A 17,221-nucleotide genomic window follows, 5' to 3' on the forward strand; every position below is an offset into this window, starting at 1 on the left:
CCCCCCCCCCCCCTCCCTCTCCTTACCATAAATGAGCAGTTTCTTGACTCATTAATGACAGTTTCCCTTAAAAGAAGTGATCTCATATCACTGAGCCCCTCTCCACCACGCATACATCCCAAAGGTTGCGGGTATCTTAGCATCAGTAGCCGCTAGCAAGCTCTCTCATACAGAGCCCAGATGGACTATACCAGAAGCCAATTCAGCGTTAATAACTACCTACTCTGTGCAGTTTAGAAGCCTTACGTGGCATAATGTCCTAGGCAACAGCAGCCGATTGAAACCGCAAATAAAAGACAACCCAATTCTCCAAAAGCATCAAAAGGAAAAAAATAATAAATTGAAGAATGATTTTTTTTAAAAATCTCTTACTTTCATAAGATTAAACTGAATCCTTCCCAAACACATGAAAAAGGAGAAAAAAAACAGATGCTGCCCAGAAAAAGTGACAAAATATTACCTCATTATTTAACAAAGCAGCATTAAGCGTCCTGCTGATTTCAAACATCTTGCCACAGATTTTGGTTAAGAGAAACAGAAAGAATCCTTTGCAAGCCCTCTGTCTGCAAAGGGTTCTTCAATTTTCTTGCGCACAACAGAATAGTCAATATGTTATTTCCCTAGAGTTCGCACATTAAAACATCTAGTCAGTGAGCTGAATTTTCCCCTTATCACACTGTAGACTCCTGTTATATGTACTGCTCTCTTTGCAAGATTAGCCTGCCCCAAACATGGCTGTTGTTTAAACTATTCTTTAAAGTAACAGTTCACTCCATAACCACCAGGTGGGCAGTGTACACAGATTCAAGTAACCATCTTAAAGATTTTTCTTGGAATAGCTGCTGGTTGTGATATACAGCATAAATCCCCTCTGCACTTATCAAGCAGGAGGAAAAAAAAAATTTTTGCACTGTTTTATGCCCTTTCCTCCCCAGAAGCAAGCCCACACACAAATACCCTAAAATCACTCACTTTTACCATTGATTTTTTTTTTAAAGGGACCTTAGAATTTATACAGGAGTATTTCATTCAGCAAAAATGAACTAAGTGATAAAATCCAACCAGTTCTGAGAACAAAGTGTAATTAAAAGGGAAAGCACACCCTTAGAAATAGTCTGTACTGCAGAAGAAACAAAATTAGCATCAAGTTCAGCACAATGGTGTTCTTTCATGGAAACATGAAACAAAATTCAGCATGTAAATAATTCACATGTAGGAAGAGTCTGTTAGAACATATGAACTATACCTTCAAGCAAATTTGAAGACAACTTGATAAGATACTGCTCTGACGTATTTTGGCTTAAATTCATTTATGAAACTACTGTTGCATGCAGAGCACAAAACTGAAATGCACGAAAACGATCCAGTTTAACAGCACCCAAGTCCCCCAAGTTATCAAACTGTTCTCATTCCTACATGTCCACAAGCTATTTAAGTTTGGGCATTTTTCTGGTGTGCTTTATTTAGGGTCAAATACTTCAGGGAATACGTCCATTACTATAAAAAAATATGAATTCACTCAACACTCCACAGCAACACCCAGAGGCTTGAATGAGATTTGGATCTTTGTGTTAGGTGCTGTACAAACACATTTGAAAAGTCATTTCATACTGAAGGCTTTACAAACAACATTTACAAGGCTGAAGCACAAAAACAGAGGTGTGAGAAAGAACAATAAACAAAGAACATCACAAAATGTCTTTACCAGCTGGGATGAATCACTGCAGAATCAAGGCATCTCTGGCAACTACCTGTGCTGAGACAGAGCCCCAAAGGTTATTTACTGAGGTTAAGGAATCAATGCACTATATGGACAAGGGCTTCTTCAGATTTATCACCTACAAAGTACCATCACCTAATTCTTTCATTTATAGCAATCCTTGCTGACTAAGTATATGCAGAGTAGTGATTTTCTTTGTTGGCCGTTAACTAATATTAAAGTGATGCAGTAATGACTTAACCTTCTTGAATATGTATTGAGTTTCAAGTCATTCCTTTTTATATGAGGAGAAAGGTTATTTGCATCGATTTCTGTTTGCATGAAATAAGCTTATTTTCTCATTCACCATATGCCTTGAACACTAATTAAAAGTGTCACTTTCTTCTAATGTAAAAACGTAATCATTTAGTAAATAAGTATTCTTGGCTTTTCAGTCTTTGTGATAATCTATTTAAGGACTTTTTATTTCCAGGTAACTTCAGTGCTTTGATTACCACACATTCCTCCGATAGGAAGAGAAGTGTTTTATAAATAGTTTTTTCCCAAAGAAAAAAAAATAATCTAGAAGTGCATCTTTAAGGACCCACACTCTTCTTACCCTGAGGCAAATCCATCCAATCAATATGAAACCATTCACATGCCACCATCTGCCAAGCTGTAGAGCAATGTGGCTGGAACAGACCTCTTATAAAGCAGCAGTGGTCTCATTTTCAGTCTATTAGGGAAGCACCAGAGCTCTCATGTGCAAGGACACAAAACTCCAACTCAGATCCTCTCACACCAGTTTCTCCATGCACTGCTGCAGAATTCCTGTAATTTTTGCTGCTTGAGTTTTCACACTAATCAAAGCAAGAGGGAGACGAAAGTGATCAGTAACAGCCCTATTTCACTGCAGTACAAAATGAAGAACTCAGTTTAATTCTATCCTAATATGATTACAGCAAACCATTTAAGTGCTGCTGCCTGTGAACTACAACCTGGCATTTTCCATCACCTCATTTTCCACTCTTCCAGAGGACTAAACATTCACACCCAGAACTGTGTTATTCTTTCCTAAGACATTTCTATCATAAAGTTAATATTTAATTCTGATCAAAGAGTATTTTGTTGTTTGACAGATGGGATGGTGCAGGTGGATGAGGAACAAAGGAGAGGCATACAAGACTAAGAGATGGATTTGAACTACACAGTGATTTAACAGAACACAATGGGCTGGGAAAGGACATTACACAATGCAAGCACTAGGGTTTGCCCTATGCAGTAATTCAAGAACCTCTGCAGAAACAAATCTCCAGTTCAAGATCATCACATCAACACAAACTTTGAGCTCACATATAGCCCTTTTTCATCAGCAGATCTCAATAATTGAAAATATCCTCTACCACTTATCACTGGCAAATTTACTGCATGACTACTAAAAAGAGCAACAGAAGGGAACATGAAGGGGTGCAAACCACTTACAAATGTACACAGAGAGGAAAAATGAACTATTTTAAAACCATGAAAGAACAAGAAAATGTGAGAAGCTAAATATGCAATTCAGTGATGCTGAATGTCACAGACTCGAGTGGAAAAGGTAGGGCCACACCTAACACAAAGTCCGACTTCAGGAAGAGAAATGAAACAACAAAAAAAAATCAGTCCAGTTAAGCAGACTGCCCTTCTGTGTACACATGTGCAGGAGATGGGATGGACCAGCAGGGGGGAAGAGGGAAAAGTGACAGCTAAGCAGGTTATTTACCTATACAGTAAGTTTTCCCACTGTTATCTGAACAGTTTACAATCAAGTATATATATATATATCAACATAGTTTGTTTAGCTACTGAATAGTTTAAAAAAACAACCAGCAAAATAAATCACCCTACCAACTGCCCTGTGGAAAACAAGCAGGAGTGATCAAGACTGTAACACTGCACAATACCGAAAACATTCATTAACTGTTCTTTAAGGTTAGTGAATTCATGTATTTGAGGAAGAGTAAAATTTAAGGTTTCATTATAAAACATGTAACAGACATGATAATCAAACACTACCCACAAGAAAAGGCTTAAGTATGACACAATTTGAGGAAATAGGTGAAAGACATGACTGACATGACTTCAAGCTTTTATTAATTTCTTTTATTTGATGACCCTCTCGAACGCAGGAACCTGCCCTTGCCTCCTCTTCTGCCCCTGCTGTGGATCCCACTGACAAGCTGTACAAGCTCTGCTGCTGATGCTATGTACTATCTGGTGCACAGAGATTCTTCCTGATGCTGGGAAGATTAAATATGCCACGGATCTACATGAAAAAATTATCACCTTTTTGATCTGTGCCCAGAAGAAAAAAAAAACTTTTAAAAAAATCAAATGAGTAGTTAGATCTCTAGCTCCTTAAACAGGTTTGGAACGAAGACACTAGATGCAAAACCAGACAAAAACCACTCCTATATACTTAAAACTCTAAATGAGGAATTTAGATACATGAAGCTTAAGCAAGTAGTCACAGTTCCCACAGAGATCACACTTCAGCTGCTTTTGCACAAATATGCTATTTAATGTTGCTTGCCCACTTTCTTTTTCATGCCTTATGAGATGTGTAATTTGGATGCTGCATAGCTGCTCTAAGTATCACACACCAATTTTCCGAAGACGTGTATTTGCAATTCCCACAGTGGATACTTATGTTTGAACACTGGGAGACTGGAACAACACTCTCTGGGGCATGCCAGAGCACAGAAGTAACAAAATTAATAGATGTAAATAGCTCTGATGGAGAGAGAGGTCCTCGTGATACAAACCACAACCTTATTTTCAAAACTGAAAGCTGGACATCCACACAGATTTAGACATGCATGTATGTCAGTGAATAACCTCAGCAAAGATTTTCTGTGGATGTCAGGGTAGAGCCCAACTGGGGAGGCGGGCCTGCATCAATGCAAGAAGGGTTTAGAGAAGATGATTCAGCATCTTCACAACGTGTCCAAAGGCCAGCGATGCCCTTGGCACCTCGGCTCCATGCTCCACTCCCAGCTCTTAACTAATGCTTTGCAAGAGACAGCATCCACTCAATCACACAGTACACATCTTGCTTGGCCAGTTCTCAATACATTAAAAAGAACCCACAGTCAGTGCTGCAAGGCAGCATATCTGCTAGATAAACATGTTAATACAGCAATAACAGATACCAGCAATTCTTTCCCCCTCCCCAGTTCTTTTACTTTTGGCTCAGGAACATAAGTTTCAATGCTACAGTCCCATGATTTTGTTTTTTTCATTTAACTATTAAAACTTGCATTCAGCAGACATGTTAAATTCTACAGTTTGCTTTCCTATCAAACAGGATTCAACCCTAACTACACAGAGTTAAAACATTTCTACGTTGCTAACTGTATTATACAACATTGACAGCAAAATTTCAGCTGAGCAAATGAAGACTTTTCAAAGATTTATAAGTGCATTTTTAAAATGTATTTACTTGTAAATAATGGAAGGACCTAGACACTGAAGAAGTCTAGACCTACCAGGGAGATTTACATGAGTTCAGCCATTTTTAATGTACCTATGTATAAGCACAAAAACCCTTGTAAAAAATGTGAACAGGGTCTTTTAAGCAGCATTGCCTAATTTTAGAAAAGTTGATGGATTTGCTTTAAACCAATCTGTAATACAGTGTGCTATGCGCCTTGCACTCAGGCCAAATAATATCAATAACAAGAACAAAGAAAAAACCTGAAAGGGGGAATTAATGTGCTGATGTTTCCAAGCTTTGAGACAGCGATCAGAAAAAGATCTGGGGAAGAGTGTAAGGTGGCTGGATCTGAAAAGAGGTACAGCAGAAATCAAAGGAGATCGACAAGCAGCATGCAGAAGGGTTATGTCTCCTGCAACTTGCAATTACACAGGAAAGATGCAGAACCAGGGAAGATACAAAAGAGAATAAAGACAATAAAAAGTGTCAAGAGCTATTAATTGTCCCAATTACTTCTTGTTAGAACAGCTGGCACTTGCACAGAGTATTTTAGTAACAGTAGGCAGAATGTAAATAATATTACAATTTCATATATAAAAAAAATCTCAATCACATCTGGGTCAACCCTATCATGCAACCTATACCCCTAAACCCTTGCTTAAAAGGGAGAAAAGAAAGTTTAAAGTGTCTTAACTAAATAAACCAAGCCTGCCTCCTGTTCCAAAGCTTACACTTGTATTTGCAGGTCTCGGGACTTAAGAAGCTTCCTGCATACATCTCTTTATGCTACTCCTTGAGAAATAAGGGTTAAACAAGCTGCCCCAACAAGGTACCCCAAAACTCAGGGATAAACAGCTCTCATTAACACGGCTCACACAACACTATTGTGTAATTTAGATACAGAAAGAAGACTTCTATAACAAGGAGAACAAAAAAGGTAAAATACAGAGGGTAAAAGAAAAAAGAGCAAAACCAGTATTTAAAGGACCAGTGCTAACTCTGAACCTTCCTTACTGACAGAGCAGGAAGGGGTTAAAGAAAGCCAACTAAAAATAATCATCTGTAGCTCCTCTTCTTGCTCTCTACAGTTGATGGAGCTAGTCTCTTGGGATCTGCATGACTCTGGTCAGGAAGTCCTAAGGTTTTCCTACCCAATTCTCAGATTTCCATCTGCATTTATGGTTTTCTTTAAACTCCTCTTTGCAAAGTGTCAGACATCTTAGCAGAAGATTTTTAGCTTCCTTTAAAGGAAGTACAGATGAAGAACAATGGGTATTTTTAGCACTTCTTTAAAAAAAAGCCCATTCAAAATATGCTAGTGGCTATAAAAATTGAAGGCCAAACTTACTAATAACTTCGGTCACAATTACTAAACAATGCATATTTGATGTCTGGGTTTCAAGGGATCTGTACAGCTGAGCTGGAGACACTGGCAGGTTAGCATCCATGAGCAAGTCTGCTTCTGCTCTGAACCACCTCTTCCACAGCCACAGGTGGTGTGTTTTCTTCACTACTTCAGACTGACTTTTAACTCAATAGGCAGGTAAGAGAGGTGAAGCAGCACACAGGCTGCTTTTGTTTTTTCCAGGCTGTGGACAAAAACCATGTATGACAGGATGAGCTCTACCAGTCCTCAGGTAGCATGGATGAACTGACCTCACCTAAGGTTACACATCTGCAGGGAAGCTAGTCCTTCCAAACTCCTTTGTACAAGCAGTTATGGGAAGTGGTCACTTCCAAGGCACAACTCATCTGTCCTGCTCTAGAAATCTCTTTTGGAGAAAGATAAAACATGCTCTTCACTTCAGTAGCAATGCATTAAGCAGATCTCCAGTCACCACCAAGGGAGTCTTAACTCAGGCAGAAAGCCCATCTTTGGTCAAACCAATCCTGTTGGGATTCTAGAGGGTTTTCTGTGAGAGAATGGACATGTGAGCAATCCTGCGTGAGAACAAGACTGGTAAGAGCCTCAGCCGAGCAAGAATGCGAAGAGGATGTGACCCTGAATGAGAGAGGGAGAAACTCGACAAGACAAACCACCCCCAGAAGGAGTTGGGACGGAAGAGGCAGTTACACAAGGCAGGAAGCCTGGCAAGGCTGATGGGGCACTTTTAATCCAATCATAAGGTTTAAAGCACAGGCTAAGTTAACTGTCCAATCTTGACAACTTGTACTGTATGTTACTCACGTGTATGGGAGAAGATTATAAAAGGGCTTTCTTAGTTGTAATAAACAGGCATTGCTTGATCACATTGGTCATGTGCGTGCTCAGCTCTCCCACACAATCCCACCACAGGTTGACCAAGTGACCAAGGGAGATGGTCTCAAGTTGATGTTTACCTAGATGCAAGTTTACCTAAACTTCGGCCACCCTGGGGGCTCTTACCACCGCAGTGCACTCTTTGGTGTAACTCAGCAATTCAAGGAAGGCAAGCTTCAGACAGCCCTGGGAACCAGATCACTGACCAAGACACAACACCAACACTAAATGCACCTTTAACAGCTACACACAGCAAATCTTGCAAGACTACCTTGGTCTGTACATCAGAAAAGCCTAACATCTTTGGAAGCACATAAGCATCTTGTCAAAAGAAAAAACCCACCAAGGTTTATTTCATGAACTCTAGGCTAGATGCCCCCTTCAGTAACCGAAGCTTTGATTCTGAACCGTAACTCCTAAGAGCAGAAGCCTCAAGAAAAAAAAAGGGTTCCAGTACATCCAATTTGTGACTGTTGCAAAAACCAACAATCACATCAAAACAGCTACCTGAAAACCTATCCAGCTACAGGCCATCACCCTGCAGTTTAAGAGTATTTCACACCATTGCTTGAACACATATTCTTCCAGGCAGTTTTCCTGATGTTTTATAAGGATTCCCCAATGCAACAACAAACGATCTTTCTTTTAATAGTATCACTGGATGAGTTGTAACCTGCATCTAGGGACACCCTGCTCTGCTCAGATAAAACTTAATTGTTCTTCTGACATCGAACAATGCAGGAACTTTAATCTCACCTAATAAATGAAACAGTCCTCTATTTTTAACATTTTCCATAGCTCAAATGCCTACAACAGCTTGTATCAAGTAAAAAAAAAAAAAATCACTTGAAGTGTTTCAAGTGAGCATGGACAACCAACATACACCTAAGTGAGCAAAGAATGTATTTACTTTTTAAAATAGTATCAAATAAGAGATTAGATTTTATTCTGCTGTGGTAGAGGCCCTACTTCTGTGAGTAAAGGAAAGACAGATCAGTAATGCTGCGGAACATTTTATAAAGAAAGGTTCAACAGCAACAACTGACAAAATCCCTATAGCAAGTCTATATTGTCTCTTTCCCCAGTTTCTTTCCTTCAGCTTCTACTGCATGGATGATCTTTTGCTTTCTGTCAAAATATCATACAGTATAGACATACACCACAAAATGATGTGGCTTGATAGTGGACTTGACCTTTTGAATTGACTATTCAAAATTAAGACACAATGAAACTATTAACCAATCACTCCCACTGACCTCAATGGTAACTGGAAGACAGTCACTGAGAATGAGGCAAATTATTTAGGTGTTATCATCCGTTCAGGAAGCCACCCTCTTCAGCTGGTTCTGAGACTATCCCAGGCTAGTGAATGATGACATGGCTTTATTTATTCCTGCCTTGTCACTTCTCAGCTGCCATATGCTAGCACACAAAGACTTCAATGCTTAGGAAACTCTTACTAGCACATACCCTCTTCAGCAACCCAAATTACTGGACATACACCAAACTTTCTTTTGCTCTTTCCACTGGCATCAGTCAGGACTTAAATTCAAGACTCCAGCTTTCATCATCAAGAGCCTCCATACACATGGCCTGTGCCCATGACACCACAGACTATGAAAACTTCCATGATAGACTGCAGCATTGCACATGTTGCTGACAGATGTAAAGTTTCCTCAAGTAATGAATTCCCCAAATCTTATCACTTGCTGTTCCATGTGGAAAGCAGGGCTAACCTTTCCTTCTGTATCATAAGCTCATAACAGTAATTAATTAAAAAAATATGTCAAAACTAGAGACTATTGCACATGTGTCATCAGCCTTTAAGTAATGAATGAAGAAAGCATCTCACAAACACAATCACATCAACTATGCAAACCAATATAAGACCAGATACTAAAAATAAATGTTGGGAAAAACCCAACATCTAAGTACACACAGCAGTATCTTGCTCTGAATAGTTCCACAAGACCCTGATAGAAACAATTTTAAAAACACTGCAGTCAAGCTTACTGAAGGCTTTATTCAGCTATTTAAGAAACCAGAAAAAACTTCACAATTTCTACAGAAGAGATTGCTTGTAAGGTTCAGATTAAGATGGACAGGCCATATGCTCTGGTGTACCCAACTTGCTCATCAGCACTTTCCTATCCTGTCCAGAAGCCCAGCCTAACCATTCTGTTAAAGCATGACTGCTGAGCATCAGAGCTGACGGGTTAACAGAACGAGAGAAAAAAAGCACGTCAGCCGATGACAGTCCCATACCACAAGAGGATCCCAAATGCATTGTTTGACGCTACATAAGCAACATAACCTGGCAAAATTTCAAGCAGGTTTCCAGTCAAATGATCAGCAGAGAGCAGCATGAGATTCAGGGAGTCAAGCAAGGAGGAAGACCTGGGGCCATGCCACTGCTAGGTGTACTCCTGGGTCTTGAGTGCCCTGATCAGTCCTACCTGCAGCCCTGGCACCTGGTCCACATGCTCTATTTAAGCTCAGGGTTGGGACACAGTGGGCAGCAGGAATAAAAAAAAAAAAATAAATCAGCCTTTCACTTTGTAAGGAGACCACCCTTGAGAAAGTGCATGGAAAAAAGGACAATAGGTTGCATACCTCCAGCTGTAATCTCCAATAATACATCTCAAATAGAGGGTTGGGATTTTTGACAGTCAAACATTTGTAGGGTAAACAGGTTAGATGAATTGACATGCACACAGATCCAAAAAGTGAGTCTGTAGTAGATGCAGCATCCTAGTATTACAGATAATATCTTTTAACTATGTGGCTCCATAAAGGGTAGTTAGTTCTGCGTGTTAATAACCCTGATTCAGAACTCTGTTCAGCAATGTACTCTCATTAGCTAGACCATCTGTGTAAAGGGAACAACCTACGCTGTCACAGCACACAGAGCCTGGGGCTGACCTTAATATCTTCCCCCACATACCAGTGGAGGACAAGAGAAGTCTGGCATCAGTTTCTGTCCTTTCTGCTGCCAGAGGAAGAGATCTGTGCTGGAAAGTAAGTTTCTCACCCCTCTAGTCACATTGCCAGCTGTGGGAAACGTGGAATGGCAACTTCTCTTTGTCCTAAGGTCCCACCAGTGAGGTGGGAAATCTGACTGTCCTGTTTGTATTAAGATATCACAGTACTCTGACTTACTGAGAAGATAAGCTTAACAAATCATGCTGAAGAATAAAACCTCCTGACATAATTCACAGCCAGCATAAATTGCTTGGACTAGAAAGTGCTCAGTATGACATGGAACTGCACAGCAAATATACAGTATTTGTTGCTTTTGATCTTCTTGCTCATTCCTCTGTATCACACATCTGCTATGACAAGCTATGACACACTGCCTGGTGGACATTCTTGGAGGTTCCTCCCACCTGCACACAGGTCCTACTCAGGACTCTGAGATCCCTTAGCCAACTACTGCAAGAGCAACCTACAGATTTCTGCAGGTCAGAGGGACTATGAGACAGTAAAAGGATACATCCCAACACTCAGCAAAACATACAGTCATGTCCAGGACATCTTTCTGCAAGTTCAGGTTTAGTCCTCTTTTTCTAGACACACCATTCTGCCACAATCTGCTTTTCTGGTCAAACACTACACTCTTCCCTTGAGAATGGAAAGAAGTGAAACAAACCACCCAAATCAATCTGCTCAATGTGCTACCCACTTCAGAAAATGCCATTTTTTCCTTCTCCACCGATCTCTTTTAATCTTTGATTCCCTGACCACTTTCATCTATTGTATTTATTAATTTCATCTGGCTGCCACCATGTCAAAGTACAAATGCAGAGAGCAGTGCCAGTACTACTGCAAGCCGTCTGCTTATGTGAGATCCTGAGAAGAGCTCCAGTAAACCAAGTACAAACCATGGTGTGGAGCACCGAGTGAAAGGAAGTGCACAAGGAGAGGGATTTGAATGACTCTTCCAAGACATAATTAAAGCTGATGTTTTCCTTAAAGCAGTCAAATCCAGCAATGAGTACATTAACAGAAAGGCTAGTATTGCAAGCACTAACAGAAAACAGGCATCACGATTCAACCAAGAATTAAATTGCCTGGATTATGAGATGCTACCTAGGCTGTCAATAAGTGTATACAAAGTGCTTTATCTCTTCTCATCATAGCAGGGAGAAAATCTCCCATTTATCAAGACTGCTGGTGGGAACCTTGTCCCATAGAAACAATGCTTCTCTAAGGTTTCAGCATTCAGTTTTGCTGCTGTGCAATTCTGTTCTAAGGGACGAGCTCAAATTAAGGCTTTTCTTGGATGTTTGATTTTGCTAGGCTTGTAGTAGTTCAGAATCTTTGAAACTTCCATCTTTCTGTCACCCATTCAAGACTTGCTAGTGGGTTAGAAAGCTGTTAAGCAGGGAATATATGACCAACAGACAACCAAACAGGCTAGGATAAAGACTTCTCTTAGAAAACTAGGAACAAAACCAAAAAAAGGCTCTTCAAAACACATAGTTACTTCAAGAAGGAGCAATGACTAAAAACTGTTGGCAAGTAACAGACCTAGAAACAGGAGTATAAGTATCAGACCAGCTTTGCATCACATCAGCTTTATATCAAAACTTCTGTAAATGAAGCTTGCTAATCTCACATCTAGGAATAGTAATAACCTCTCTAGCAAAGTCATGGGTGCTTAATACAGCTCTACAGCACAACTTGAACTGGAGCAACCCAATGCTGTTCGCACACTCCCCTAAACAGCACAGCAGCCACCCTTCTGCAAACCCACGGAAAGATGCACGCAGCCAGCCACCGGATAACTCAGCATATCCCATAACAAGCTGAATCAAGTTAGCTGAGGTATTCTTACTGCCATAAATTGCTATGTATGAGGAGGTGAGGCAAGTCGTCTGTAACCTACAGCTAGGCTACAGCAGACAGGGGGCTTTAGGATCCAGTATCTGGTAGGAAAATCCTTCCAGATGTTTTAAAGTTTTAGTGGGCAATGCACACAGGAGATGGGCAAGTTTTCTTTACCTCAAGGGTGCCAGGCCTTCTCTTTTGACCTAGAAAGCTCCTCCAATAGAAGTATTTCTATTAAACAATAACAATTTTTATACACCTTAGAGGATGTGGAGTTCTGCATAAGCAACAAACCACAGCTTTGCCAAAGGTAGCTTCACGTGGGTTACTGCAACTAAAGAAACTGGCAAGGATGTCGAAACGCATGAGCTGGGTATAAAAACCCTTACTAAAAGAAATATGGAATTATGCATTTGTAAGAGAAAGTAAACACAAATATATATACAGTAAGCATGCTTGTTGGGAAGGTCAGGAAATCCATCATTTATATACTACCCATAAGAAAGCATCAGTGCATACGTATTTATTTTATAGCAAGACTGTGTGCCTAACTAAAAAAGACCTGAAAACCAAGGACAGACTAACTTCAACAACAAGATGCAAAGGCTCTTTAACTATACATTGCACAGAAGTATGGAGGACAATGATTCAAATAAAGTCAACTGTGTTGGAAATAGTGCATGAAATCCCAGAAGTGACAAAACTACTAGTCAGTGAAGAAAATGAAAGGAGCCAAGTGGAAGAAATCAATCAAGAAGAAAAAGCAAGGGTTTTTTATAAAGGCAGGCAAGGGGCCAGATAACATAGATGGACACACATGCAAAAAAAACCACCACAGAAAAGTGTAGCATTATCTAGAAGTACAGCAAGTGATAAATTTGATAATAAACTAGGAAACAGGGACAAATTTGCCCCAAACTAAGAAATGACAGCATGCAGTGAGGGGTGCAAACAATTTTTCTTGCACTGGAAAAAAAACCCCACCTTCTAATGCAAATGGATGAGCTGATTAACAAAGCTTGCAGAGACTGTTGTGAAAGACGGGTGAATGGAGAGAACCCAAGGGAGACACTAAGAGCATGTAAACCAAATCAGGGAGCAGCTGACTGCATTCAGAAGGAAGAGGCTATAGGAGCACTTAGAAACATGAAAACAAGAATATGACCTAGGCTGTGTGAAGCACCAGTAAACATACTGAAGTGGATGGCAATAGGAGGCATCTGTTCAACGTATTCTTCAACTGGAGAAGTATCAGCAGTTTTACAAATAATACCATTTATTATTATTACTACTTTTTATAATTGGGGGGAAGCACCAGAATGCTTATTTTTACCAAAGTCATAGAAAATCCACACAGAAACTACATTTGTTTTTCAGTACTAAAACCCAACTGTTGAAAGGTGGGAAAAACTCCTTAATTTATGGAAATCCCAAACCCAATCTCCCATGCATTAACTTTAATCATTATGGACACAAAGGATGCATATTTTCTCTACTGTGAGGATACAGAAGTATGTTACTTTTAAAAAAAATAGTTTACTATGGCAGTGAAATTGCAGATGCTTCTGTGTACTACAGGGACTTCAAACACTGCATCAATTATCTGAATAAGTAATGAAAAGACATTGTGAGTAAAATGGTTCACCAAGCCTGGTTCACAAGTCAATTGCTTTTTGAAATCCAGTAATATACTGTAATATTTGACATGTTACTTTGTGAGAGGTTAAGGGTTCTCTGTGCTTTTATGCTGTGCTCACTGCAAACAGTTTGGGGAGGAAAAAACCTGACAAAATACAACAGGGTGCAAGTACAACATTTAGGTCCTCACTGCAGCCCTCCTTCCACACCAAAAAACCCACTGAAACCATAACTCTGAAGTCCAACAGAAGGGGAAATACAAAAACCCTCACCAGCAGTTCAGGCTAGTGATAAGCAATTTAATGCTTTATAATTCTGTCTTTGACAAACTGGACTAGGTGACAGTAGAACCCAAAATGTCTGTTTGTTGAGCTATCGTTTTCAAAGAGTCTCTCTTACTGGCACCTGGAAACAGAGCAAGCATAAGGCTGATTATCATTTCCGTAACCCCCAAGGAAAACTATCATGCAAGATGTTTGAGTAAGAGCAATGCAGTTAGAAGACAGCATTCATAAACAGAACAAAGACTAAACAAAAGGCTAAACAAGTACATCATAATTAACAACTACAACAAAACTTTTAATTAAGATATGTAAGAAAAATCAAGGAAAGCTAATTAAAAAATGACCAGCATGTATGCTCTCTTTGAAAAATCTGAATTCGTACTGTGAAGTAAACAGGCTAATTGGAAATGACCACAATTACTTTGTCACTGTTACCGAGTTTAGTCATGATTTTTCAGCTTGCTCTTTAATCCTACATCTTGTTTGTACTCCTGTGTTGTTTGAATGCAGGATTCTTCTACCCAGATTCTTCTAAAACTGAGCAAAAGTGAAGAAAATAACACAGAGATTTAACTTTGTATGACAGGCATATTTTTGTCATTAGTTTTGAGACACTCTTTTCTGCCTAGGACAGTATTATTCTTACAGGGCCAGAATTATAATTACTATATACTCCCCACATTCATCCTGAACAAATCCACAGTTACTACAAATGGATCCTGATACGTTGCTACATCAATAGTGCTATACTCCGCATGTTTTTCTTTTATCCAGGCAGCTAGACCAGTATAAAAATATGATGTGATTTCACACAGATTTTACTGTTAGGTATGAACTTACCTTAAGGCCAAAAAGCAGTTACAGATAATAGGAATCTAACTGGCAATATTAAAGTTTTACTTCTTTCCTCTTATATACTACCATTCCATGAAAATACATCCATTCTCATTACTTTTGCCACTCTTCAAAACTGGTACCAGGCTGATTTGAACAGTAACAGTTAGTTAATGCTGATAGAAACAAGCAAAGAAAAATGCTGACACAACTTAGGAGTTACTTAAGAACTTATTTGCTACACATCTATTTCTAGAAAATTAGTAAGAAGTTGCTGACTCCCAGCTGTAATAAACCCAGGTATATCCAGGCAAAATAAAAATAGGTAAAAAAGGAATTCCCACCCACAATCCCAGAATTCAAACAGCAAAATCATTTGCAGCTAACAACTTCTGCCTCTCCTTAACACACTCTTGGCATGAAACCCAAGGCCCTACTGAGATATGTCAACCATTTCTGATTAGCAGAATCTTAGCAGGAACCATCTTTCAGAAAGTTATTTCTGCAGCTATGTGGAACCAAAATTCTACTTTTCAAAAATATGGTCTTACATTTAATACAAAGTGACAGGCCTTTAAAAAAATTCCGTTCTGGTGCATCACTACACATTAGCCCAACGTAACCCTTCAACTACCCAGGAAGAGTTCTCTGCCTGCAGCAATGTTTTTCCCATGACCATTTTTAAAATTAAGAGTCTGCAGGGCCACCACTGGATTGCTGTCCTGCCTGTAGCCTTCAGAATATTCTGACTGTAGGATCTCACTTTTTCCTCTGCAAAACCAGGGTATCCTGAACCCATAATGCAGACTTAACTAATGGCACAGCACACTTTCTACTTAAAAGTCATCCTTTTTAAACTCCTAGATTTGATGTACTGAGCCAAAACCATAGAAGTCCTTTCAGTATGTGGCTAAAACATCAGTGTTGCAATACTACCCTCCCCGCCCCAATTAACCGTGTTTCAAAACATCCCACCTGCGCCATGTACTTCACTAACAATGCTGAACTGGAATGGTGCAGGAATGTCCGTTTTCTCAGATCATTGCCAGGCTTCTCTACTGCTAAAGCCAGACAAGCACTTTATGCCTAGTCTACGTTTTTTTTGTTCAATAGGTGGAGTAAAGTAAGACTTATCTCTGTGCAAAGGCTTCTTCCCCTGCATAGCAATAAGGCTCACATTGTAATTGATTTTTTTTTAAAAGTGTCATTTAAATTATTTTGGTATGATTTATCTTTCCTTACTTTTTCCTAAAACATCTCAGAATATTAACAATGAAATAAATGTAGTAATACTCTAACATCTTCAAACATTACCTAATTTAAAAATCTAATTTACTTTTAATCATTTAGGCTTCCTTACTATTTTGTAAGTGGGTAGTAAAATTAGACTATCAATTTCATTTCTGCTTTGAATATGTTGCAGGTTCTGCTTCTCAACCACCAGAACAGGGTTCTTGTTTAAGGTTTCCAATATTGTTTCAGACCTTTTAAATTAAAACAATGGGAACCGCTTTAATTTTATTTTAAAAATTCTCAACTGCTCTCCCTGGCCCTTTTTACAAGAAAAGGCCAAGTGCTGGCACAAAACTAAGCCTCCAATGTACCTGTTAAATAGTGTTATGTGGCCTTCTACTAACACAAAGAGACAATAGAAGCCTTAAATGGTGCTGAGGGTGCCATTGTGTACAATGACCTTCCAATGAAGCCAGTGGGAGACCTGCTTAAGAACCGATAAACAAACTGAACAAGTAATACGATATGAATTATCCTACTTTTGCTTTGGCAAAATTTCTAAGATGATTTATCCCCATAGCAGCCCTAGTCTCCAAGTCTCCACAGCCAGTATGAGTCTACACCTCTTATTCAACATGTGCCATCACATTTAAAAAGCACTCAAAGAAAAATTTAGAGAAATGTATTCTTTTAACACAGGTGCTCATTGATAACACTTACTTTAGCAGTATCATTTTTTGTATTATATGGAATAGCAAACAAACATAAGTTTCAGCTATATCAAAGCTACCCTTTTAGTGTCTTGGAATACTTAATATTACAAGTTCACTGCTTGGAAAAAGTGCTACGGGCACAAAACCGGTACTAACTTCCATAGTAAGTACTATGCAATTAAAACTAGACTGTCATGGGTAAAAATTTTAATTAAAAACACCTTAATTGTGCTAATCACAGTAAACTCGATTGAG

At 39.2% G+C, this 17,221-nt stretch overlaps 1 protein-coding gene across 2 annotated transcripts in view; it reads right to left on the minus strand.

Moving 5' to 3' along the window:
* The window catches only part of ELAVL4 (ELAV like RNA binding protein 4), a 64,069-nt gene extending 63,381 nt beyond the window's left edge, over positions 1-688 (minus strand). Inside the window, exon 1 of one of the 2 annotated variants that reach the window (XM_026854066.1) lies at positions 461-688. In XM_026854066.1, the coding sequence (XP_026709867.1) occupies positions 461-508 (48 nt within the window). In that variant the 5' untranslated portion in view covers positions 509-688. Of the gene's footprint in view, positions 1-26; positions 176-460 lie in introns of those variants that run through there. The other variant, XM_026854065.1, reaches the window with a different exon arrangement.
* Positions 689-17,221: the final 16,533 nt, after the last annotated feature.

This window comes from Athene cunicularia (genome assembly GCF_003259725.1).
Source record: "Athene cunicularia isolate RWA chromosome 8 unlocalized genomic scaffold, athCun1 chr8_part1, whole genome shotgun sequence".
Lineage (NCBI taxonomy): Eukaryota > Metazoa > Chordata > Aves > Strigiformes > Strigidae > Athene > Athene cunicularia.